The sequence below is a fragment of the Rissa tridactyla genome, chromosome 12, assembly GCF_028500815.1.
Source record: "Rissa tridactyla isolate bRisTri1 chromosome 12, bRisTri1.patW.cur.20221130, whole genome shotgun sequence".
Classification (NCBI taxonomy): domain Eukaryota; kingdom Metazoa; phylum Chordata; class Aves; order Charadriiformes; family Laridae; genus Rissa; species Rissa tridactyla.
Genome location: NC_071477.1, coordinates 9995592 through 10022827, shown reverse-complemented (window position 1 = coordinate 10022827; position 27236 = coordinate 9995592). Strand labels below are relative to the sequence as shown.

Below are 27236 nucleotides of genomic sequence, written 5' to 3'. Positions count from 1 at the left end.
GAGATTGAACAACCCCAAATCTCTCAGCACCTCAGAGCTGCTCCACCCCTCTGATCATTTTTGTGGCCCTCCTCTGGACCCGGATCCAACAGGTCCATGTCTTTCCTGTGCTGAGGACTCCAGAGGTGGATGCAGTACACCAGGTGGGGTCTCACAAGAGCAGAGCAGAGGGGCAGAATCACCTCCCTCGACCTGCTGGCCACACTTTTTTGATGCAGCCCAGGATACAGTTGGCTTTCTGGGCTGCAAGCACACATTGTCGGCTCATGTCCAACTTTTCATCTGCCAGTACCCACAAGTCCTTCTCAGCAGGGCTGTTCTCAATACCTTCATCCCCCAGCCTGTATTCATGCCGGGGTGCCCTGATCGAGGTGCAGGACCCTGCGCCTGGCCTTGCAAAACCTCATGAGGTTCACACGGGCCCATTTCTCATGCCTGTCCGGGTCCCTTTGGATGGCATCCCATCCCTCAGGTGTGTCAACTGCACCGCTCAGCTTGGTGTCATCCACAAACTTGCTGAGGATGCACTTGATGCCACTGTCTATGTCACTGATGAAGATATTGAACCATACTGGTCCCAATACTGGTCCCCTGAGGAACACCACTTGTCACTGATCGCCATCTGGACATTGAGCCGTTGACCACTACCCTCTGGATGCAATCATCCAACTAACTCCTTATCCACTGAACAGTCCACCCACCAAATCCATATCTCTCCAGTCTAGAGAGAAGGATGTTGCGGGGGACTGTGTCAAAGGTCTGTTGTTGATGTTCCAACAATTCTTTTCTTAACAACTTTTAAACACAGATCGGGAACTGCTTCTGGCATAGGCAGATCTAACAGCTCACAAAACAGATTTTAAAAAATTTGAGAAGAAAAAAAGACACTATTAATAGAAAGAACAATATTTGGCAACTCTGATTTTGAATAAAAACCCCAAAGACCCTTGTTGCACATGCATGAAGTTCAATGCTGTGTGCTGTCACCACCTGTGCATGACAATTTTTTTCCAGGTATACTAGGAAAAAGAGATCACAATCCCAAACTCAAACAGATTGTGTTAACCTTGAATAAACCCATGCAAGTAATAAATTTGTTCCCACTAATTGATGAACCTGGAGTATTATTCCAGCCTAGAGTCTGACAGGCCTAATGAATGCAATGCACTGTGAAGCAAAGCTGCATGTCTTAATTTTTGTCCTTAAAGAGTGTGACAGCAGGCATAGGGTCTCTAAACAGCCTACAGCTGCTGAGCCACACAGAACTACACACTGGATATCTTTCTAATATCACAAAGCAATTAAAAAAGTCCAAGAATGTAATGAGATGCATTAATGCAGGTTTTTCCAGAATGAGTTGCCAGCCCTCTGGTTCAGAGAAATGCAGATTTAGTTCTTTTCTGGAGCAATATTTTAAGACAAGGTTGAAAAGACAGGGTCATGGTCATAGATAGTTTGTCTTGGAAGATCAAGAAAAAGATTCCTTAGAAAATTGTGTGCTTCTGTTGTCTTAAAACACAACAGATTTGCAGGATATTCCACAGGCATCCAGCCAAAGAAAGGGCAGAAGGATTATCTGTCAGGCAACGGTTTACAGCAGAGGTTTAGATTAATAAAATTTTTGGCCAATCTATGTTGATTTTGAGCATGAGGTAGAGCATAGGATTGGTTACTTTGGTGACCATAAAACAAACAAGAATCAGGAATACTGAAATAATTTAATTCTAATATTAAAATTCTTTTCAAAATTCCTTCCCATTTGACTTTCTCAACTTGCTAATTTTAGTCTGTTCATTTCAGCTGTTTGCACTGGGCGAGTCATCCAGGAGTTATCTGTTGCCTACAGCAGTGACCAACAAATGAGTGTGGACATTAAAGTACTGCCTGTGTGCTGCCACAATTTACTATGAAACCCTGGACAAGTCATTTAGTTGTCTCTTATCTTCATAGGTGCTAAAAGGCTTTTAAAAAATAGACTTTAAATCTGCCTGTGCCTTATTTCAGTAAATGGAGGATCACACTGTGTTATCCACTCAAGGGTTTTGTACGGATAAACAAATGATTGTGGAATACTCAGATCCTATGATATTTGGGCCATCTATGTGCCTCAAAAAAACAAAGCAAATACATTCTATAGAGCTCTTAAAAAATACCAGGGAGAGAAATGAGTGCATGCTTCTTAAGGAAAAAATACAAAGCTACAAGTATAGCTTTCACTCAAATAAACATGTTTCTGATTCAACATCTTTGCTATCCCGAAACAATGTTACTTTCCCTCCCTCCTCAAATTTAAGTTGCTAATGAACCTGAGGTACGCTATCATCACACAGAGATGCTGCGGTTGTCCTATCACTTATCAAATATATTCAGCAAGTCACCCAAAGATGTCAAAACACTTAGCAATTTACGGAAACAGTTTATTACCACAGGAATTGTAGAAGATACCCAATTTTCTATTAGCTGCCTTTAAAATGAAACAGACCAAAAAAGTTTTGTACTTTTCAAAGCATTGAAATATTCTTAGACATCAAAATCAAAATATTTATGAGTGTCAGGTCATACCTCTGCAGAAGACCCTCGTCGAACTGACTTCACCACGATTGCTTTGTTCTTTTCTTCCATGTCAAATCCGTAGTCATCCTCTTCCGGTAAGATCTTAAAAAGAGCACAAAGTAATGCTTCATAAATATGGAGTTAGCTGAAAAGCTGAAGGATGGAGATGTGAAATCAGACTTTTCATTGCAAGCCATGATTGACATAGACTTGTAGATCTTAAGGCTGAAAGGGACTATTAGGTCATTTGGTCTGATCTCCTACATAACATAAACCATAAAATTTAATCTAGTTATTTTTACATTGAGCCCTTATTATAGTAAAGCAGAATTTCCAGAGAGTTATGAACCATCTGATAAACTAGAATTGAGTTTAAAGGAAAAATAAAGCTATCTATAATCTAGCATGGGAAAAAAAGACTGGAGAAAAAAACTACTGAGTTACTTCCTTGATTCTGATGATTCCTGCACTATTTTAAAATACTGTCCTTTTTGTACTGAAGCCAACATCATCAGCCTATAAGTGTTGTCCTTTTACAGGAATTCACCTTAGAAAAAAATTAAAGGAATAGAATAAACCTTTCCTGCAGGAGCCATACAAACACGTTCAAATAATGCATGACATAATAGATCTGCAGGGAAAAAACCTTCATCAGATGATGTTCAGATTAAATGATGGAAAGGAAAGTAAAAAGACTGAAAAGCAAGTTTGCCATTCGTGCCTATTTCTAACAAAATACTTTCAGAAGCAATGCTATTTATGCATGTTTAATAAAAGGACATCTTAGAAGATTGGGTATATCACTGGTTAGATTTTTAGTGTTCCAAGTGTAATGAGTTTCATCCCAACATAACATGTACTTTTATCACTTCACATTTGGGATTAAATAGAAAATTTCTAGGATAGCTTCCCCATCCAAACCTCATTTTAAATTTGAAGGGACTGTTCAGTTTCTTCTGTTGGATTTTGAAAGCATATGTGAAAAGATATTTAAAAATTTGGAGACTTTGATTTGCCAAACTTAAGAAGCCAGCAGATACACAAACTTACAAGATCTCTTGGGTACAGTTACCATTACTAGGCATGACGATCTTTTATATGCTATCATTTTTAATAACCTACCTTTCTCTGTTCATTAGTACTTCAAAAATGTATTGTTTGAAAGCAAAGCACCAAAATACTTTTAAGAAATCCCAAATGCATCAACATTAGGAATTTATCACCAAGTTATAAAGAAAGAAATCTTCCATTCTGTATACTGATGCTCCTGTACTGGGGACAGTCTCTTATGAAAAGGTAGACTAAGGATAATATTCAAATCGTAATGCTTGGAGAAAGCTATGATTCATCCTTTAATATAAAGTAGTAATACCTTGCAATTCCACAGCTGAACACCATTCATCCCTAAGGAGTCCAAAGCAATTAACTAACTTGCCATCTACAAGAATTACTTCTGTGCCCCTGAAATCCAATCAGTTTTTTTGAACATAAGGCAGCAGCTGTTTAATCTTGAAAGACAACCACGTTAAAAAATGAGACCATAGGAGAAATAAGCATGTTTAATCAAAATCAGAGGGCAAATGTTGTCAGAACACATTCAAAGAGAATTTTGGCAGAGATGGGGGAGGAGGAGAGTGGGGAGAAGAAAAGCCATGCAAAGAATGGTCTATTACACCTGTATCTGTTACATTTGTGAAGCATTTTTGGCTTGTGGGTATGATGCCCTTGTGGTACCTCTTCATTTCTGCACATTCCTGTACAAGGAGGATTACGGAGTCAGAAAATGCTTGTGGCATAGGCACGCTCAGTGTCTATGAAGGGAGATTCGACAGATTTCCAGAAGAAGGCGACAGAGATGTGAAGTAGCTTGATGCTCAGCTATGGGGTAGCTTTCAGCACTGCACCACGCTAATGTCATGAGAGCGTGACTTTAATGCACAGGGTTTACTGTCCGGTTTACCCACCACACTTGCAGATCCCTCAAACTGCATACGTGCGAAGGGCCTTGGGTTGGGTACTAAGATTCTCCCACAGAAGGAAGTGAAGAAACTGGATCCATTTCACTCCAGGCAGCCTCCGCAGGCTGCTCCTACTGTTCATGCAGAAGCAGAAACTCTCAGCCTAAATTCCTGCAGACATCAGCAGCGGAAGACGCAGGACAGGCAGATCAACCACCATTTCCTAACTATGGCCCAGGATGCACATCCTTCTCTCGCAGCCTTCCCTACAGCTCTCCAGCATAAACTCTTCTCTGTTGGACACACGTGAAGAGTCTGGCTTGGTTAAGGATTTCTTAAGGAGCAGTGGCTTATCAGATAATGTCAAGCCTGAATGCTTCACAAAACTGATGAGGCTTCAGCTGCATTCCTTTGAAGAGAGCTATTTTCCTGCCACCTCATCTCCCAGTCCAGTCTCCCCAGCCTTTCAAAAGTCCAAAGCTCTGGGGCACTAAAACAAAATTTGAAAAGACAAAATTTCTTTCCAATGAGAAGCTCCAGAATCTAAGCCAGCCCTACTGCTATTATCTTTAAAGGTATGTTTTGCCACATTAGAAGAATAGGCTTAATATACAGAAAATGACTCAAAGTTTCTTCTGCTTTGTGAGCTTTGAAATTGGGCACTGAAATGGAACTGTTCATTCTGAACAGTGAAAGATTTACAGCTGAAAGGATGTTTTTCACTTCAGAGTTCATTGTAATTTTTAGTACATGAATCCACTCAAAGGCCTTATCTGGCCACATACACCTGGATGATGGATGCCTCTTGTTACTGACTTGCCAGCCTGTCTCCTTGGGAGATCAGAAATCCCTAGAGGATGGGCGCTTATTAGTGGCTCTCTTCCCAGGGGTGTTTTAAATCAATGATTTAATTCTCAAGCTACCGTGGTACACTAGTATAATGAAGAACAAAGGGAAATCTCTTTTTTGCACTCTCTACTGAAATTTTGCAGAATTAGGTCATTTTGTATTAGCAAAACACACAAAAATGATTATCCTGGAATGATTAAAGATTCCAAAGGTTTTTATTAAGGACTAAGTATGGCTTTGAGTAATACAAATTACTATTTTTTTTATACATAGTTAGAATAGGAGAAATGTGCTTAATAGTTTTATAAGAATTTTAAAGTCGACGCTATGTTTATTGGATTAGCTGGTTTAAAACAGAGACGACATGAACTCAAATGATAATTCTACCTATTATCTAAAAACTTGATATCTGAAGTGCTGAATTATATGGACACTTTGATTTTCAAAGCTCATTCTAGATGTAACAGCAGTAGCAAAGCCCTGTGGGTAGATTAATTTAGCATCCTAATTTTCAAATGGCAAACTGAGGCATAGAGTGACTTAAGGTCTTGCTCAGGCCACACAGTGAGTTCATGTGAGAAGTTAGATTAAACCCCAGGTAGCCCTGACTTCTGTCCTCAAACCATTGGCTGTCGTTGACTATGCTACACTACTCAGGCGCCTGCATGAGTTGAATTCCAGGACACGCCGCCACAGCCCTGGCTATGAACTCCAGTGGTACATGGCAACTACTCCCTCCTGCAACTACTGCAACACACTACTGAGAACAAGAAATATGGGATACCCCGGAGGAATGTAAGAAATATCACAGGTCTGGAAAGTTGATGAGGTATAGACTTGCAGTCCAGATCTCCAATGCAGCACGGCAGTTTTGAGAATGCTACATAAAATGTACACAAGCACCATCTTTAGAAATCACTGGAAATGCTTTTCTTTTGAGGTCAGGTAAGTAATACACTAGAGTCTTATGGGGTCTCTAGCATTGTGTGTGCATGAAGCTTCTTAGGCAACTTTGATGGAGGCCCATCCCTACAGGCAACTGTCCTTCTCTGACACTCAGCTCCAATTTACCAGCTTTATTTGTGTTGAGGTCGGCTTGTGCTAACAAGTAGAGGTGCTGATTACAAGTTAAACGCACATTGCAATAACGAAGTCACAATGCTTGGAGTCAATCCAAAATCCAAATTCTCTTCAACTATGCAAAGAATGTTGTATATTTTTTCAGTTTATCAAGATTTATGTCCTTCAATGAGAAACTATTGCACAAATAAATAAGTATTAAATTGTGTTTGAATTGCATTTTTTCATACTGAAAGCACTTTTTTCCTCGGCATTTCTAATGATATATTTGCCAGAACTTCTGTTTTCTGTTTTCAAGGGCAAGCTCTCTAGTGATAGAGCAAACTTAGATGAAGGGGGTGGGGGAAGCTCTCCATTAAACAGATAGGCTTTCATGGCAATAGAAAAGCATGTTTCAAAAGCCAGTGCTGAGGAAATTCCACTAAACTTCTTATAGTGGGATGGGAAGGATCAATGCCCTATCATGAGTGTAAAGAGGCCAGTAGTGATGTTCCACAGACAGCAAGCCCTCAGGATCCCAGCTGCTCATAATTGCTAAACACAGAATAAAACAGAAGTCAGGCCCAAATTTTTTTGTGGATAAGTGTCGTGCGTTTACTGTATACTTGTGGGTTCTTCACAGGCATTCAAGGGACTGCTAATTTATTTGTGAAAATGAGAGCAACTCATAACTTTAGCATGACTGCTACTCATTTGACAAAAATCTGTGCCCTCTAAGTAGGAAATTTCTTACTCAGCGTGTGTTGTTCATTTCAGATTGTTTACTTTTTGAGATGGGACTGTATTTTGACAGAGGCTGACTGATGCATTTCAGAATGACAATAATAGCATTATTAAAAATATTCCTATTGCAAATATTTCAGTTACCAAATTATGGAGTGACTAGAAGAACCAATTAGAGATTATGATTAATCACTAGTAAATAGTCCATGTGCAAGGTTTGCTTGTTTGTTCTGTCTCTTTAGTGAATACTAATAAATAATTATTACATTAATAGAAAACAGAATCAAAGAACTTTAAATCCCTCATTTCGCAGCTAATATACTACCACTGATTTTTGGCATTTTAAAAGAAGTGCTTTCAACCAACAGAAAAAAGTGGAAGAGACATACCAGTCAATCTGTTTCCTCAAACTGTCTTGTCCTCATAAGGTGGAAAATTAAAAATACCTGAACAGTGGCAGTTCCCACCAATTTGCAAGAAACTGATTTCTCAGTGCTGCAAATCACAATAAAAAAACACCACAAAGTGTATCACCTTTTAACTGCTTCCCTTTATGCAACAATTCTCCATGAGGATAATCATATTAACCTGACACACCAGTCTCATAGAGGAATAATTTTAAGGGACCATGGTGCTTTAAATATTACTTCTGGCCATTCAGACAAACACAGACTGGTCTCCTGGGAGACAAGACAACAGTGGGACAGTGAAGTTTGTGTGAACCACAGGAAAAGTTTTCCCATATAATAGACCTCTGGATCTTTTCCAGCAATTCTGCTTTTGTAGTTTCTGACCCAAGTTTTTATCCTGCTCCTGTATTCTGCCAGTGTTCAAATGCAGCAAAAGATGGGCCCGGAGCCACTGGCACTAAACAAGGATCTCAGAAGAAAGAGTTTGCACCAATCCGACTACCAAATCCAAACAGCGTTAGAATAATCCCAGTGCAGTAAAGACTGTGATGGCATTTAGCGAGGTGGGAATCTGGAGGTAACAGTAACATTGCAAAAGCGTGAACATAAAGAACGGTATTTTTTTGAAAATTGTTTCCATAAACAAAATAAAGACGATACTTAATCTAGTAATGCAGGGCATATTCATATCACTTAGACAATGATGTCCTGAAATATCTGTGATGCATCCGTGATGCAATAACTCGCATCTGAACCTACCTCACATATAAGGGTGTTTAAACTGTGTTTAAAACTTAAAACTGTGTTTAACCTTGATGGCAGATCTCTCCCAAGATAGCAGCACCCATTACTTCCTCCTCCACCACAAGAATCCAAAGCTCCCAGGTAGTGCAGGACGGTCATGTGCTAAAGCAGGGACCCTGCAACTTACAGACTTCCCCTGCTACTAGAATAAGCTCTGTGGTCTGCCCAGCTAGAAAAGTCAGAGCTACAGAAGTTGGAGCTCTACGGCAAAGCAGCTCAAGAATTAGTGTTTATGCAGTGAATAAAAGCCTAGCTACAGGTGCAATTCCCCATTTCAACTCTATTATAATTTTCCTTCTCATTCTCCTCTAGTATAAAACAATACCAGTTTCATGAAAACATCAAGGTTTACAGTAACATATTTCTTACCAGAAGACTCTTTCCCAGGATGTTTTCCACAAGCTTGAAGTCATTACGTAATTGTTTGTTCTTGGAACTGGTGCCTTCCATCTCCTCATCAGCATAAAAGCGGAAATATAAGGATTCATCCTTAAATTCACTTTTCTCCAGGACTGGAAACAATACATATGAAATATATACAGGCATTTACACAAAGAAAGAAAGAAAGAGAGAAACAAAAAAGAAAGTTAAAGGAAATCCTAAACGTTTCCTCAGTCTTTATAGAACAAAGACCAGATGCATCCCTGTCAGTCACCTATTTATTCCATATTTTTAAACTACTACTGTATTTTAGGGATATACTTTTCTTCACAGTGCACAGTAGCTGATGATACGATGTTTGACCTCCCTGGCATGTAAAATGCATCTAAAACACAGAAGATCCTCTTGGAAGAAAGATGCTACTCACTACCTTATGCTCCATTCCTATGTCAAAATTCATATGGTAAAACTATAAAAGGAGCAAAGAGGGGTAAAATAGCTGTTTAAAGGTAAGTGATGGCTAAAGGCAAGAGATGGTTAAATAGTCTAAGGCTTTTCAACCTAAAAAGGAATTGAGAGGGAAGAGAGATCTACAAAATTGTGGAAGGCATGACAAAGTTCTTGACCATGTTTTCAAATATGGGACCTTCAAATAAAAACAGCAAGTGACAATTTCAAAACCTGAGGAACAACTTCTTCATTCAGCATGTACTTATGCAAAGGAGCTCCTTGCCAAAGGATGCTATGAATGTCCAAAGTTTACACGGGCTCAAGAAAGATCAAATACTTTAAAGAAAAACAATTATTCTTACATTCTTATCAAGTACTATGCAAATTCTCTATTAGTTATTTACAATAATCTGCTCTCAAAGACACTATTCAAAATATAGGGAGCAAATGTTATTTATGACTAAAACTGGATGTTTCCCTGGACAAACTGTTTTAACTCTTAGGACTTTATATGTGCTATTTGATACCAATACAGATGTGGGTTTTTTCACTTTCCCAGTTTAGCAGTGGCATCATTGAGGATGGATGATGTCTAACTTGGCAATTTGGCACTTCAGATGTTGAAGCTTCAGAGATTCAGCACTGAGGAGTGTCCTTGTTGTCCAAGTGGCAAGTACTAGGCAATTTTACTTTGTACCTGACATTTCTCAGTGATATTTAAGGACAGTACTTGGCTATGGATTGGTCTGAAGGCTCTGAAAGAGATGCAGTGAAAAAGCATTCCCCTTCTAGCTCGTCTAATTGTTTCAGGGCTCATTGTAACTATTAGCAAGGGGATTCACTTGGGAAGGTAGTAGGCTTAGACATTTTGTGGAAGCTCAAGGACTTCTAAAATAGAAGGACCTGCTGGCATGCCTGCAATTGTATACATGTCAGCATGTATGGCACAGCCTACAGAAAAGGGATTTTCAGACAGTCAGCTAATTTGACTGAAGTAAGAGCTCCTTTAATTGGCTGTGGGAAGTAATATTGATGCATTACCATGATGCATGAAGCCGTTATTGCAGAGTCCAACACCCAGTGCGACAGCTTCCTCCCGAGTCTGACAGTCTCCCTAGAAACAAGAGGATAAATATTACATCTCAGACGACTTCCTAAGATAAATTATTCCCCTTCCCTACCATGTAGCTTGTGGCTTTGAAATTAGCAGGATGCTCTTTGCAGGTAACAACAGCAAGAAATTAAAATAGCCACCCCATTGCCCAAACCCCATTCATTCCTATATATAGCATCTCTTGCCGCCTACAGGAACTGGGAGGACAAAGACCAGGATTCTGGAAAGTACCTGTTTAACCCACAAAGGGACATAATATTATCTCAATGTAAAGACTTTTTTATTTGTAATCATAGTGTTAGACTTCAGGACCCATTAGCCACCGAGGATAAAGCTCATTCTTAGAGAAAAACCTGAGTAAACCCAGTGTATGTGAACTCCAAAGGTCAGACTGGTTAAAACTGCAGTGGCATTCTTTTCTTAGAGAGCAGACCTAAGAACAAAGGCTTCAGTTTCTCATTACCTGAAGCCTTGAGTGTAGTATTTCAAAACAGGTACCAAAGGTGACTTGGAAGTTTACCTGAAATGGCAGCATTAAGTTTTGCACCTACAATTCAGTTAAATACAAGAAATGCCTAGTCTTCTCTACATGGCTGCGAATTAGCAGACACAAGTTTAAAAACATGCTGGTTGTACTTTATAAGCAGACATATCAGTTCTAAATAGTGCTAGTAAAAATCAGCAGGCTCTATTGGTCTTACCCAGAAGAAAAATATTGTTAACACTGGTCACTCGATGCAAGATTACCTGCTTCCCAGTCTGCACTTTTTTGTTCACCATTTCTAAACTAAAATCATGATGCAAGCTGATTGTCAGAAAGCAAAATAAATATATCCTAGCATTTTTGTGTAACGGGTAGTTATCAGATCAGACACCATCCCAAGATTTTCAAGGACAGACGCCTAAAGTGAAACTGAAAGGTAGATATTTGAGCAGTTAAATAAATGCACTACTCTGCAAAAAGCTGAGTGTTCGTTAGCTCCCACTAAAATCTCTTGTTAGCTAGTATGGACAAAGTATGACTGGTTGCTAGAAAATGGCTCAATCTAGTATGAAAACTCCAAGCGAGCCCCCATAAAAATTACTATTTGTAAGGATCTATGAGCAAAGATTGATTTAGCCACACCAACAGGAATTCATCTAAGTCAAACAGTGATTTACACGTTTAACAATGTTCCCCTTTAACTGAGCACAGCAGAAATTTCCCTCACCTTTGCATCTGTATACATGTACATATGCACACATATACACAACATAAATTACAGAGTCTTCTGTTTCTCCATATCTGACTTTAGTACGTTCTGGTTCAATCTTAATGTAAAGTTCAGTAAACAGGCAAACTAACAGCCAGATTAACCTACCAGAATGAAGAAAAATGGGGAAGGAAATGTGCTACCTTTTCCAGGCTGAGAGCCGACGTTTTACCTTGCTATCTGAGTCTTTCTACTGCCTTCAGCTCTATGATTAACTATTATATTGGCCATATTAGCCTGATTACATCTCTTTTCTTTGGCCAAAGCAGACTTTTTTTCCCCTCAGCTTTCCATGCGTAAGACCCCATTAAATCACATGTAACTGATATGACAACCTCAGTACTAATATCTTTGCTCTCCTCTGTGCTCTTAACAGGAAAACAATTGACTACTCATTCTCATCCAGTTATTTGGCACAGAAAAACCTTATATCAATCTTATTAATGTAGGAGGATGCCAAATGCAATTGCAGGAAACATTTCTGAAGGACAACATCCCTGGTTGTCAGAGGCCTGATTCTCATTCAAACTACCCTCCCTTTATGTTATTTTGTCAGTGTATGACTTAATGTGATTGTGAATCAGACCATCATTTAGGACAAAAACAGAATGTGCATTTGACTGCATGATGGTGAGTTACGTGGCACACTCCCTTTAGGTTGCTTTAGATTTTCAAAGCTGATTTTTTAATTTCCCAAGCTACAGGGTCTTCTGTGTAATTACAAGGTAAATGTGGGGCAACTACAATTTCTAAAGACTGTGGTGTAGTAGCTGGTGTAAAACTCTAGATTCATTTTTCAATAAAATTGTACCACACCTATACGAGATTAAATGAGAACATCATTGCTTTAAATCTCTTCAGAAAATCACAAGAAATAGAAGAGATCCCCGAGAACAGCCAGTTCACCACTCCCAAGGCTAACAAGGGACTTTCTTCCTCTTGATGCTGACAAATAATGTTTTCACCAAAGGAACAATAACAGAAAGCATAAAAATTTAAGTTCAAAGAATCATAATACACTTAATTATGTTCTCTGGATAAATGCGTCCTATTTAATTTTAAATGGAACTGAAAAATTAAGCTACTTGTCAAAGACAGCAATATCTTAAAATTTTCTTACCTGTGCAATAAGCCAATCCACTAGTTTACTTGCAGGGATTACTGATTTGTAGGTCTTTAGGTGGTAGTCACGGTCTCTAATTAAGAAAGAGAATTCAGTGAAAATCAAGACAAAAAGGTAAACATTTCTTTTACACTCTAAACCTACATATTCTATTGTGATCTGATATTATGAAGTTGAGGAAAGAAGAATTATAGATGGGGAAAAAAAAAGAGACTCTCAGCCACAAATAAATAAGACAAAGAATAGGAAGCAGATATCATTTTTCTCTAGAAGAAAGGACTAGTTTTTAAACTTTTTCCAGCAACTTGAATTAGGAAGATATTTCAGATCAATACAGAGCAGTGTTATTTCAAATTTCTCTAGATATTGTTTCAAGCCACCTTCAGAGAGCCCATACTCCTACCGGAGGCAGCCAAGACATTCTTTTCACAGATATACTGAGCTGCTTCTTTAACTCACTTTAGAATATTGCTACCATCAGTCCTGCTGAAAATCATATTCTTCTGGCTGGAAGTCATCTTCTAGTTTCCATCCATTCACGCCCAGTTTACATTTATTGGCTCAGTGCCAGCCCCATCTATAAGCTTAAATAGTTCTTCTCTAGTGTTTACCCATCAATGTACTCATAGACAGTGACCCTACATATTTCCTCTGTGCCCCCTTTTTCTTATGCTCACCGAATTAAGCACCTTTTAACCTACTCTGTCAGGAGAGGTTTTCCTGATTCTCTGCAACTGTTCAGATTTTACTTCCTTTAGCAAAATCTCACAGAGCAGCCAGATACAAATCGAGTACACAGTGTTCTTTTATGGCATTAGATAATTTCAGCCATTGTAAATAAAAAAAGAAGTGTTGTATTTAGGTCTTGTAACACAACTTGCACCATCTCACACACAGCCCTTGTAGAGAGCAGCTCTGTTCTTGAAATAAGGAAAAGAAACCCTATTGTAACTTGCTGCATTTAGCAGTTTTCTTCCATTCCTCTTCTCAGAGCCATGGAGATAATTGATGTTTTTAGTCTTTCATAAAATACTTCTAAAGAATTTTGATACAAATATAAGAGAACTATGTGGCTCAGGACATTGGGCTCTAACACCTTTCACCTCCAGGTCACTGGATTTTATCCAGCTCATGAGAGAATGAAAAGCTCTTTCCATTTTAAGGCTGTTTACTGGCCCGTGTGAAATAAGTTTGGTGGTCTTGATCCAGTTCCTAGTTCCACATTACAAAAGCCATTACCACAATTAATTTGCATTAATTGGCTCCCTCTCGTTGAGAGTCTCAGTAGAGAGGCCAAATGCTGAATGGCTATGAAGAATTAATTCCTCTCTCACCCTTGGAGGTGGTCCTTCTATTTCAAGCTTGAGGTCCACTGGCATGACTGTGGAAGGAAACTTTCACAGCCGCTGTGACTGTTTTACAGTCCGGATGTATCTATGCAGCAGCTCAAGAGAAGACTTTATTCTTCAGTTCTGTCAAATCAATCTCTTTCATTAGCACCACACCATTTGATATTTACTTTTTTCTAAAAACTTAAAATGAAGCCATAATCTAAAATTCATCCTACTCATGTTTTCCTTTTACTAATCATCTACAGATACAAATATGTTGTGACTGGCTTTTGTAAATAAATGCAGCAGAAATGCCTGTGTATTTGCAGAATCAGGGTGTGAGAAATTAGAAAGGGAAGCAGGATTTTCAGAACTTGGAAAAAAAAAAACCCAAAACCCCAAACATGACAGCATTTCCAGAAATATGTGTCCTCAGAACAAAAGCTTTCCTCATAGTGTTTACACACATTTTTTGACTTGTCTTCCAGTAATGTGCTAAACCCAGCACAAAACTGTGGGAGTCTTCTGGGCAGTTTTTCCTTCTCACACTCTTATCTTGAGAAAATGTGCTTTTGAAATGTCAGAACAATAAAGCAAAGCATTAAAATATTGAGTGCTAATGAGTAGGAGTTTCCAGACTGTGAGAAGCAACTCCCAACATTTTAATACAGATGCTGACATAGAGCTAGAGTTTTGAATAAGCTGGCATCAGGATCTTGGTCCAAGGCCAAGTTTTTCACTGCTTGTAGTTAAATGCTTGTCAGGATGAATATTTCAACATTAGTTCACTGAGTTTTCCCCCCATTTCAATCTGGCCTGAATAAGAGTAGAGCATGAATCATAGAAAGTTACCCAGAACCATGAGCTGAAGGTGAATAGTCAAATATAGACGTCTAACCATTGAAATTTTGGCAGAACCTTGCTGCCTCACAGAAACTAGAGGAATATAATGTTCCTCACAGCGTTTAGCCTGTCTATGCTCTGAAGTACTGCCCATCACATGTGTAAGTGGGAGCAAGTTCTCCCACCCTCACATCTTCCCCGAACTCGATCAGAGACATGTTCAGAACCTTCTCTACATCTAAGATTTTTCAAAATGTTTAACTTTTTATGTATCACCTCCCAAAGTAGCACGCTTTGTTTCCAGTGGGGTATATCAGCTTGTCCTCAAAGTATGTCAGTGTCAGAGCTTACTTAAGGAAAATTATAAAGGCAAAGGCTACACAGAAACTCTCAGGTTTCCAGGGAAGCCAACCAAGCAAAATTATGTTTGAAAGTCGGCAACAAAATTGTTGAATTTTGAACGTTATGATTCCTCCAGATCCTCTTGGCATATGCACTTCCCACTCCAAGCAGTTTTGTCAATTTTCTAGAAGGAAGGTTGCACCCGAAAGGTAGGCCTCATCAACCTTGCTAGCATGATTGCAGGGATCAGCAGTCTGAAGATGCCAGATAAAGCAGCAGTCCAAAAACATAGCAGAAAGTAATAGGCTTTGCACAACTGACTTGGCTAAAAGCAAGCTCCTTTAGGCTAACATCAGGCTCGTCAGAGGCAAAAAACCATGATAAGACGACATGAAAGGACGACAGCCTAGGAGATTCAGTTTTCCAACAGGGAGATAAAAGGAAGAGTGTGCAGGAAAGAGAATGGCAGGGAAAAAGAGCCTGAACATACAGAGAGCATTAAATCTACCCAGAAGGATCATAAAACTTCTGGGAGTCTGCTATTTTTCACCGGTCATACACAGTTCAGATTCATGCTGTCACTACCACAGATTAATCCTGATATTAGAAGATTCTCCAGCTGGGATTTTATTACAAAAATAGCCCAATGATAAAACACCACAAGACAGGCCTATGGTAGTTATTTTGTCCTTGTTGATTCCCTAAAGCATAAGACTACATCCCTTTCAGTTTGTGGGCACCCTGAGGTCAGTGAAATTTTTTCAGCTTCACTTACCATTACTCCTACTCTGCATGTGAATTGCCATCTTATGGGGGGAAATCTGTATATGCAAATACACACATGCATATACGTAACCATTTTGCATACCAAGGGCTGCATCACGCTTTCCGGCTCTCTCTCTATTCTTTAGGCTAACTCAAATCTGTACTATTGTAGAACGGCTATTCTGGGGGAAAAAACAAAGATCTAATTAGGCAAATTTATGACTGATGGACTGTAACTATCTTTGCTGCTCTTTTTGGTATGACAATAGTATTTCTCAGAGAAATATCTGTTGTACAACTCAGGGACAAGAGGTCAGCTTTGCTGAATTTGGGACTCCAGCCATGCCCACCACAGGTTTTTTTCTTCCTCATCAGTTTTCTGTATGTAAAAATGAAGTTCTCCTAAGTGAAAATGCCTAATTTTCAATCGGAAACACCTAAACAGAACACCTAAACGGCTCAGGGTGGTTTCCATTATAGGTCAGAAATGTTCATCTGGTGTCACAGTAAGGCAACAACATTTAAAGTCATCTCCTGAGATCTGGGAAGAGAGTTAACTCACACTTGCAGATTGTCTCAATTCTTTAGCATTTATTTATACAGAGCTAAGTTCTGAAGATTCCACCCAAGATTTACAGGGGTTTTTTTAAATTACAGCTTCAGGTTTTATTCCACTTCCAACTGTTTTGTTTGTTTAGGGTGCCTTGAATGAAAGAATCCTAGCATCGCTTGGAATCTGTTTACATCACTTTAGCATCTGTTTACATTTTCTATAACCCAAATAATACAGCAGCTACAGTCACACCACATAATCTGCCCTGAATCAGTAGTGACTTATTAATCACACCCACTTTAACTCACAGAAAAGGCCACAGTACACAAATAAACTTGTATCATGCCCACAGCTCTCGTGAACTGCTAGAGGAAGCAAATGGCAGGAAGACTGTAACAGTAGCCTTTCACTCTCCCAGAACCCAGTTCCAACATCCTCCAGCAGAAGTACAACTAACTACAGAGCTAAACTGTGGAGACAGAAGGGTAGCAAAAGAGCCAAGAAAATGCAGAAAACTACTGTTTGTAATCAGAAAGATGAAAGATTTCAATAGTAACATGTCATCCTTTTAACAAAGCCAGATAATATACACAAGGAGATCATGAAGGTGAACTTACTTTACCACTGGAATATATAGGCAGTGTAGTCGGCAGTAGAGCCTCACACCCTGAAGAAGGAAAGATGCATGGTATTAGCAGTTTTTTCCTTTTCAAAGAAACACTGACTAGCTAAAGCTAGCAAAACTGGACACTGATGTCTCAACTCAGCTGAAATTATCTATTGATTAACTGTTTTTCTAAACAGTTCCCTTACTCTCTCTGTCAAACATTCTTTCTTCTTTCCCTGCTTCCAGAAGCCAAAAAAACCTATTCTTTTATCTCTAATCACGTCCATTCCAACATTTTCTCCATTAATCCTTCCTCACAATTAACCCATGAACTGATGTCCATAAGAAGAAATCCAATTTATTAAAAGGTATATGGGCAGATATAGGATCAACAGAACTCATCTGATGTACAATTATCAGGAACAGCAGTTAAATATTGATCTCTTCTATCTCCCTGAACCATAATGCCCAGATTTGCAACAGACATGCTGTATTACAGCTTACTGTTTTCTTTTAAGACCTTTTGTTACTATATTAGGATTGTAATCAGCAGTCTTGGGTGCAGTCACAACTTTATTGTTATTTATTGCTAAGCTCTGCTTCCTCTCCCTTGAGCAAATGTCTGCTATGGCATTAGGATGGATAGCTTAATACAACAAAGATAAACAGCATTAGGGATCTCCTGCATAACAGGTCAGTGACATTTACAGGTCGAGCAAACTCTTTTGATGGTTCTTACGCAAATCACCAAGTTCCAAATAAGAATGATAATACAAACCTTAGACATGATGTCTTCCAGTTCACTTCTTGGCTTGTACGTTCCATCATCATAGCGAAATCTGTACATCACCTGCTCATTCTTAAACTGGTGCTTATCTGAAACTAAAACACCAGTATGATAATTAAAATTAGTCTTTTCTCCCCTGCCATGTTCTTCATAGGCCAGTTGGTACATCTACACCTAAGTATTTGCTGAATATCTATCATTTTCTGAAGAGAGGACTCAGCTTTTCAAATGTCCCCTTATTGTGTATATACGTGCTTATGTGCACTTCTGAATAGCTCCACCAAACAAAGCAGTTTTCTAAAATACTGCAGCTCCAATAAAATTGAAATTGCTTCCTTTTACACCAGATACAATTTATGTAAGAACTGAGAGAAAATATGGATTTACACTATTTAAGATGCATCTTAGCCTGAGTTTGATTAACCCAAGAAAACTGATTGTGCTGGATGACTAAATACAATTAAATTGAGTTAGGCAGACTCAGAAGTACCACGACTCAGTTTGAGATTTAGTCTGGCCCTTGCAGAGTGGGCAGGATAATTGTTTAGACGGCAGAGACCAGAAATTCTTAAGACCTTCCCTCATTACATAGGACATCCGTTTTTTAATTAAGATTCCTGCTATTGCTGATATTTTTTCTTAATTTCACAGACTAAAACAAAATTTGCAGGATCTGGTGTACATCCTTTAGTATACAGTGGAATCTCTAAGCTGCATAAGCTATTGACTTCTTTGAGGGTCTGCATGCTCTGGATTTTGTATTTCTAAATCCAATTGAGAATGGAGTCTGCAGAAATGTCTTTTTTGTCAGGTTCAGCAGACCGGGTTCTGATCACTTCTGCTCTGCGACAGGTACCAGAACTTCCACATCAGCAGTCCCAGATAAAATAGCCAGAATTAAAGGAGATACAGAGGAAACTGAGTGATAAAACACACAGAGCTAAGCACTTAGCACAGAGCTCAGCATTTAGCAATCTTGTATGGCCCTGCTTCTCAGGCAGGCTGAGAGATCAGCAGTTCTCACCTGACAGTAATGCTACGCCAAGTGAAAACAAAAGATAAAAGATATTGCCTAATGTAGAACAGGGATGAGGGCTTCGTTATGGTGCTTAAGTTTTAAGTTCTCGCTACGTTAGGAGACACATAATGGGATACTTTCACGTTTAATGATTTATCAAAATCCCAAGGGATATTTCCTTAAGTAAATGCAGCATTGCAAACACCTTCCGATGTCTATCAATAACCATCCTTGGAGACACTAGTATCAGGAACTCTATTAAAACCAAACCAGATGCATCTTACTCAGGGCATTTGAATAAGGGAAGCAGTAGATAGAAGAGCACAACTTTCTTTGAGCTGTAAATTTGTGTTTGGAGAAAAAGGGCACTGCTGAAAGTGTCAAAGTATGAAGTTATGGTAAGGTAAACAGTCATCATGAAATAACAAGTCTCAGGACAGCTTTTTGCACCAACAGTGCAAGTGTACACATTCAGAATGTAGGCAAGTGAGGGTGTGAGCACAAAAGAGCATTCTTCATCCAAAGGGGGATCCCCACACATCGGAGCCAGAGTGTTTCAGTTCCCCGAAGCCACCGTTAGGGTCAAGTATTCAAAAGCATTCAGCATTTTTGAGCTTATGCTCAAAGCCCTTCAAAGTCTGAATATGCCTGCAAGTACGTCTTGGTACCTGGGGGTGGAAGTGCATGAAGGAATATGGTACTGCTCATATTAGATTTCTCTGTGTTAATTAAATAAGACAACAGACATCATTTCTTAACAGTGTTATTGTCACCTGAAAGACAAGTTTGTGGAGATGAGTTACCAAGAGATTAAAGCACGACTTGCCTAATTAAATGTCTCCCGTATTTAAATTGGTTTCCAAGAGATTGTATGGAAATGTATACCACTGGTGACTTAAGACCTATATACCGCATGCCTTTGATGTGCACTGTGCAGCTAACCTCACCTGAATGTTGAAATTGGGGCATTTGCTGTTTAACTAGCATAAGACTGTGTTTCTCTGTCTGCATAACATAACACGACAGGACAGCAGGACAAATCTGGATTTAAAGGATGTAATCTGGAGAGACTCCTTATTTTAGTAGAAACGCAGACAGCACAGAAAATTTTTAAACAAGCATCTTGTGCTACTTTGGTCACGCAGCACTTTTGTATGCACTATCCTACTCTTCTAAAATACCCCTCATCACAACACTTCAAGGTCATCTCCTGGGTGTGACGAAGAAGTATGGTGCATTGCTATTTTAAAGAGAGACATTCTTGCCAAATGACCTGGAAAGAACAAATCCCACAACAAACCCTCCATCATCTCTTTTCTTTATGACAAGAGGTCTCATTAGAAAGAATGACCTATTGTCTGGAGCCCCTCACTCAGTTTGTACCTGTGCCCCATTCTAAAAGAGCACTGCTCAACTATCATCTGTATTGCTTACGTCTCATATAGAAAGCTATATTTATTGATCACTACAGATTTTCAAACACACATAGTAGAAAGGAATATACACCCGATATAGTCCACAACAAAGATGTTGTAGAGAAATCAAGTAATTGCAGGTATAAACACTGTCAGGATACCAAACAAGTCCTGTTTTCATGACATAAATTTGCCTGCTCATTAATCCCAGAAGTCGTTAAACATTTTGAGGATTGGATGGGTATGGTACAGGAAAGCATTTGAGCATAATGTAAACAGTTCTTCACATTTCACTCCCTTATTTCCAGGGCATTACTGAAATCTGACATCTCTTTATGGCATGGAGCACTCACCATGATGAATGATTCCATTTTCCAACAGTGCCTGTCCTAGGTTGACCCCTTCCTCTGGTTTGCTTATCTCTCCAATCTCTGTGAGCCATGATACAAACTCACTGCAAAGGGAAGCAGAACAGAAACAATTAGCTTTTTCGCTCTGAATATAAGCAGACATATGACTCTGCAAGACATCAGTCAACCACAGGAGACTTTCTCCTTAAAGCAAGTGCAAAAACTGTTGTAAGTGATGATACCTTTACTAGGTGGTTCCATTTCCTACATTTCTGGAGGAAACGCTCTGGAGAAGATCCAGATCTCCTATCCGTGACTTTTCCCACCATTCCCCTTAGTTCATAATAATTACCATGCACAGAAAAGGAAAGAAAACCTGGCTGAAAGATGCTGTGAATCCTTATTTTATTGAGCAATCCAGACATGCAAGCGAGAAAAGGAAAGCAAGATTAACTGATGACCTTAAAAACAACAAGCTGGACAGTAGCGAAAACAGCTACTTCTATCCAAGCTATCCCTCCAAGCAGTGTTCATGGTCTGACTTAGTTACACATGCTCACCTTTCTTCACTGGGTCTGATTTCTGCCCCCCTGCCAGTGGTGTAATTGCATTGGCTTTAATGGAATCACAGCAGGACTTGGGACAGAAGATTTAACCTACTGAATTCAAGCACAGAGCAAAACACTAACAGCTTAATTTAAGGTAATTTACTGGAGTTGATGCCTGGCAGATACATAAATGATGCTTCTAATTTATAGACAAAAGGTGCTAAGACTGTGTACTCATGCAGCACAAAACAAAATCTCTATGGTGAGGAGCAAAGCTGCGCATATGGGCAGAATAAAAGCCTACAATGGATAGATATGTAGTACGTTACTCAATTAGAAACAGTAAGTACAGAAAAACAAACAGAATCACAGAATGGTAGGGGAGATCATCTGGATCATCTAGATCTGGAGATCATCTAGTCCAATCCCCCTGCCAAAGCAGGGTCACCTAGAGTAGGTTGCACAGGAACATATCCAGGCGGGTTTTGAGTATCTCCAGAGAAGGAGACTCCACAACCACCCTGGGCAGCTTCTTCCAGTGCTCTGAGACCCTCAAAGTAAAGAAGTTTTTCCTCACGTTCAGATGGATCTTCCTGTGTTCCAGTTAGTGCCCACTGCCCCTTGTCTTGTCACCGGACACCACTGAGAAGAGCCTGGCCCCATCCTCTTGACTCCTGCCCTCTAGAGATAGATAAGCATTGATAAAATCCTCTCTCAGTCTTCTCTTCTCTGGACTAAATGGGCCTGGGTCTCTCAGCCTTTCTTCTTAAGAGAGATGCTCCAGTCCCCTGATCATCTTCATAGCCCTCCACTGGACTCTTTCCAGTAGTTCCTTGTCTTTCTCAAACTGGGGAGCCCAGAACTGGACACAGTACTCCAGGTGCGGCCTCACTAGGGCAGAGTAGAAGGGGAGGATAACCTCCCTTGACCTGCTGACCACACTCTTTTTATTGCACCCCAGGATGCCATTGGCCTTGGCCACAAGGGCACATTGCTTCCTCATGGTCAACTTGTCCACCAGGACTCCTGCATTGGTATACAGGCATTTCAGAGGGATAACTGAGCGTGCAGGTTTCCCTGGAGGGGTGAGAGGATCGACCATAGCAATACACATCCTTGAGGTGGATGGCTTACTTGATTCTCATCTTGGGAGATAAGAACATTTGTTCTATCTTGTAAGGAACATTTGTCTCTGCTCTGGTTGGCCTGGCTTATTCCCCTGATGGATGCGATGGCATAAGCATTGCCATTTTCAACCTCCCCCTGAGCCCTTCAGTTTAAAGCCCACCTCACCAAGTTGGCCAGCCTGCTGCCAAAGATTCCCTTCCCTCTTCTAGGCAGGTGGATTCCATCCCTCCCTAACAGGTTATAGTCAAGAAAGAAAGTCCCATTGTCATAGAAGTCAAAATCGTTGCGACGGCACCAGCCGTGTAGTCAGAAGTTGATATGCATTTTACATCTTTTTCTGGATGCCTCCTTTCCTCCAACTGGTAAAATGGAGGAAAAGATAACTTGGGCACCAATATTTTTCACTTGTACCCCCAGGGCTCTGTAGTCTTCCTTAATTCTGCCCAGGTTCTAGCTTGCAGTGTCATTCATACCCACATGAAAGAGTAACAGTGGATAGTAGTCTGTGTTCTTGACAAGTTATGGCACCCTCTCAGCAATGTCTCGGATCTTAGCTCCTGGAAGGCAGCATACCTCTTGTGACTCCCTGTCAGGTTGGCAGATGGGTGCCTCGGTGCTCTTTAACAGAGAGTCACCCACTGCTAGCACTCATTGTTTCTTTTTGCGGTATCCACAGTGTGCTGCTGGTACAGTTTCCCCTTGCAGATCTTGCTTGTGGGTGTCTATAGCTGTTAAAGCTTCATATCTGTTTATGGTTATGATGCTGGAGAGTGAAGACTGAAGCAGAGTCCTGCTTTTGTGCATCACCAGGGTCCAAGGTGCCTTATTCTCAGTGGTGCCCGCTACAGGAACACGGTTATGGAACCACCTATCTATGTCTGTCTTGGCTTCTCTAATACCGCGCAGCCTTTTAACTGTTTCCTGGACATTGCAAACCTCATGAATACAGCACTGCCAAAGCCTTAGGAGGGTCATTTGTTTGCTAGGTTAATTAGCAATTGTACTAGAAATGTGTTAAATCCATAAAGAAGAAGAAAAGGAATATATAAAAGTGAAGCAACATATGGGAAATCTGAGTTCAATAAGCCACTTGGGTGCTTGCCAACGTGCAGAGGGTTGCTGCTTATCACAACCAGTATCCATGCCTCCACTCGTGGGCTCTAAACGAAGTATTTTTAGTCTCTTCATGTTTATCAGAGCTGACTCATCTAAGCTGAAGGTAGTATTTGCATTTTGCCTTTAAAATAACAACAACAACTTCAATACTGAAAACTTTGGTGTTGAGGGACTACTCTGTAGCTGTCATAGTGTAGAAAAAGCAGCAGAATCTATTCAGCTGTGCCAGGGGAATCCCATGGAAACCAGCACAGTTTTGTAAAACTGCTATAACCAGAGTACTGTAGTGATGAGTCAGACTCTCTCTCTTCTAAGGAAAGCTCATTCTCAATTTCCAATTGATTCTGAACTGTTTTATTTATTTATTTATTTAAAAGTACTTAAAAGATGAAACAGAATATAAACTGCAGAGGAAGAAGTAAGAATGATCCTCCACACCCATTACTGAGAATACAGGGGACACACTCTGTGGAGTGGCCCATCACAGACGTGCTGGCCAAAGACTGTAATCACGTTAAGTACCCAGGGTAGATGTCCAGTTGCTATACATTTTTCTGTCAAGTGCAATGCGTCTATGGCAGTTTACAGCACAAACAGTTGCCCTAAACTTCATCAGAACACTGTTATCCTGTTAGCTTTCCTGCTTCTTTTATTTGGAATGTGTCCGTGAATTTATTTGGATTTTAAATGTAAGGCAGTCTTAAAGTTTGAAATTGAGAGATGAAAAAGGAAAATAACTGAACAGTACTCTCACAGCCTTGAAGCTTCAGAACTATGGGATGGTTTTCTTAAGAGCTACTTTAAGACTTCTGTGGCATTTGATTTATAAGTAAAATCAGTAACCATTTGTTCTGGAGGCTTTACAAGCATTGAAAAGTGCATGATCCAGAAATATTCCAGGAAGTTTTTTAAGCATATGCTGACTGTTGCTTAAAAAGCATCAACTCAAAAAGTGGATGACAAAGTTTGGTTTGTTTCCTCATCTCATCCTAAGCAGTTCTTCTCAGTATAACTGAGAGTATCCTCACTCCCCAGTGCAGCACGCTCAGTTCTCATCTGGCATGCAAGTCAGGACATCATCTCCCAAGTACACCTCTGAAATTAAGGGCCTTAGAACAGCTGGGTTTCTACTCAAGAAATACAAAGGAAAATCCAACCCGTCCAGGTTTGTGCAATCTGCTCAGATACATTTGGAACCTCCTGAGGTTAATAGATCCTCTCTATTACAAGCTCAATACAGTTCAAGGTTTTGCAATCAATTAAGTGCAGTGCTGAAAAGAAGCATGGCAAGCACATCATTTACATATATTGGCACCAACACACATCTTTCCCTTTCACATGCCTAAATGCCCGTACAACCAAGGAGTGGTTAGGAAAATGGATTTGCACTCAAGCAAGTCAGTTGCTGAAGTTAAGTTCAATAAACAGCCTTATAAATAAATGCATGTGATATTTCTGAAGATATTAGGATTAGTTCATTTTTTTTTTTCCTGCAACTACATTTTATCTCTTGAATTACTAGATACTATCTGATATCCAAAGGTGAAGAGAAAAATTATTAGTGTTGCTCTCAGCTGCATGTAGCAGAAAACCACTAAGTACATCTCAGCACAGTTATCAGTGACTCCCTTAGGCAGGAATATCTGAAAAAATGAATAGGTCGCAGCCAAAATGCATTGTGCAGGCAAAGCCCCGGGAATGACATGAAAAGTATGTGAGTCATGGCTGGATTGTACTGATTGAGTTGCACTCAACTGAGTTGCCTAGGACTGTACCAACAAATGACTGTTGAAAAGATATCAGCAAAGTTATTTTCTATGGAGCAGCCTGGAACATGAGCAGAAATAATGCTTTTCTCAGAGATCAGGATACCTGTAGGTATCTCAGTCTGGGCTCAGCAACCTATTGGCAAAGTTAGGTCAAGTCCTCACTACTGGAGTGTCAGGTGACTGTCAAGCAAACTGAGGGCAATAAGCAGGACAGATTGTGGAGCATATAAGAAAACAGGCATTTTAAAAGAAAAAGGAGTAGCGGGAAATCCCAGGTAGGACTCGAGACTAAGCAATATATCGAAGAATCCATAACAGTCTCATATATATCAGCACTGGAAAAATGTAAGTTTCTGATCCGGTAATTCATGTTGCATTGAAAATTCATTTGCATTGAAAATAGGAAATGCTATATCATGCCTCCAAAATCAGAGCTTAAAAGTTTGAATTTGAATCCGGCAACATCAACAGCAGGCGTGAGGGTGTGAGAAGAAGAAAAAAGCAGCCAAATCTCCCCAAACCAAGAATTTTTTTAATAGCTGAAATGTTGCCAGCCTATGCTACCAGATTGCCTTCTGTCAAGCAGAAGGACAATGCATCATTTCCACACGCTGTACACAAGGAATGCTGCCCACAAACTGCCATTACAGAGACCAGGGGCAGGGAAGGGAAATGAATGGATGATCTGCCTCTCAGAACATTTTTTCCTCCCACAGCTGATCATTTCAATCATAAACAGCTGAGGCGGAAAAGTCTTCTCAGGTCAACTAATGTGTCTCCCTGTGCGCCATGCAGGACATTTCCCTACAACAGCCCCATTGCTACCATATCTAATCTCTGCTCTGATTCTATGGGGTCTCTCTTCTACCGCCTCATACATGTCATTCTTAAGAATTATTTTGTAATATCTAGCCTGAGTGAAAGAGCCTTTTTCCAGACAATAAAGCCCTATCCTTCTAAGAAATCCATCAGGTCTCTTGATGCACAAAATTTCATTTGTGTCTGTTACACTGGCAAACAGGAAACTTCTAAATTCAATCCTGAGACTTGGACAGTTCTGCTGGATTTAAACATCACCTGGTAAGCATTTGCTTGTATACAAAAGAGGATACAGGTTAGGCCACCAACAGCACCGAGCTTGCGGGAGTTAAGGTATTTTTTCTTAATCCTTTTGCTGATTTGAAACAGCTGTTATGAGTTACTGTACAATAGAATGAGCTGTCACTATACAGCCTGCATATGGCGTGAAATAGAAATCAATGATTAATTTTAATAAATCACAACTGTAATGGAGGTTATGGCCTTTTCAATTAAGCTGCATCAAAGCACATCTGATCTGACCTCACAATGCCATCCCCAGAAAATCTCAAGTCCGTTCTTTTAATTGGGATGAAAGGGCCTTTTCAATTCAAATGCCACTTACTTGCCAAGAAAGCACTTGGGAACAGTACTTAATTTTCTCCTCCTGTCTTTGATAAGGTTCACTTTCTTGCTCATCATCATTTGGTAGAGCTTCTCTCCTTTCTCTGCAATCATGACGTAGGCATCCCTCTCCATTCCCAGTTTCAAACCTGGAAAACAAAGCAGAAATTCCTTTAGATCCTTAACATCAGATAAAGTGTTTGCTCAAAGTCAAAAGCTGACGCCAAACACACAAAGCGGTAGAAACACAAAAATTAACTGATTTGTTTTACAAATAAGGGGGAAATTGTGTCATTTATTTATCTGAGGACAAAACTGTCATTTAAACTTATGGTTACATCACATCACACAAAGTAGAATCGTTTACAGAACATGGAGAAGTTCCAAACAAAGGAAGATAAAACATATACCTTCTGAAAGCGATTTCGTGTTGCAATTTCACTTTTGACCCTGAAATAACTGCCAGCATAAGACTTGTTCAAGGCAGCTAAATGCTTGACAGAGCAGATGACTTTTTGAGTGTTCTATTACTTGTAGCCAAAAA

The 27236-nt window shown here is 39.8% G+C and overlaps 1 protein-coding gene across 3 annotated transcripts in view; it reads right to left on the bottom strand.

The window, feature by feature from the left end:
- Positions 1 to 27236, bottom strand: part of PREX1 (phosphatidylinositol-3,4,5-trisphosphate dependent Rac exchange factor 1) — a 163392-nt gene that overhangs the window by 29937 nt on the left and 106219 nt on the right. For all 3 annotated transcript variants that reach the window (XM_054217938.1, XM_054217939.1, XM_054217940.1), the window contains exons 10-17: positions 26694 to 26841; positions 20713 to 20813; positions 17918 to 18021; positions 17150 to 17199; positions 12696 to 12771; positions 10250 to 10322; positions 8747 to 8889; positions 2563 to 2655 (exon numbers count right to left, since the gene is read on the bottom strand). In XM_054217938.1, the coding sequence (XP_054073913.1) occupies positions 2563 to 2655; positions 8747 to 8889; positions 10250 to 10322; positions 12696 to 12771; positions 17150 to 17199; positions 17918 to 18021; positions 20713 to 20813; positions 26694 to 26841 (788 nt within the window). The remainder of the gene's footprint in view (positions 1 to 2562; positions 2656 to 8746; positions 8890 to 10249; positions 10323 to 12695; positions 12772 to 17149; positions 17200 to 17917; positions 18022 to 20712; positions 20814 to 26693; positions 26842 to 27236) is intronic.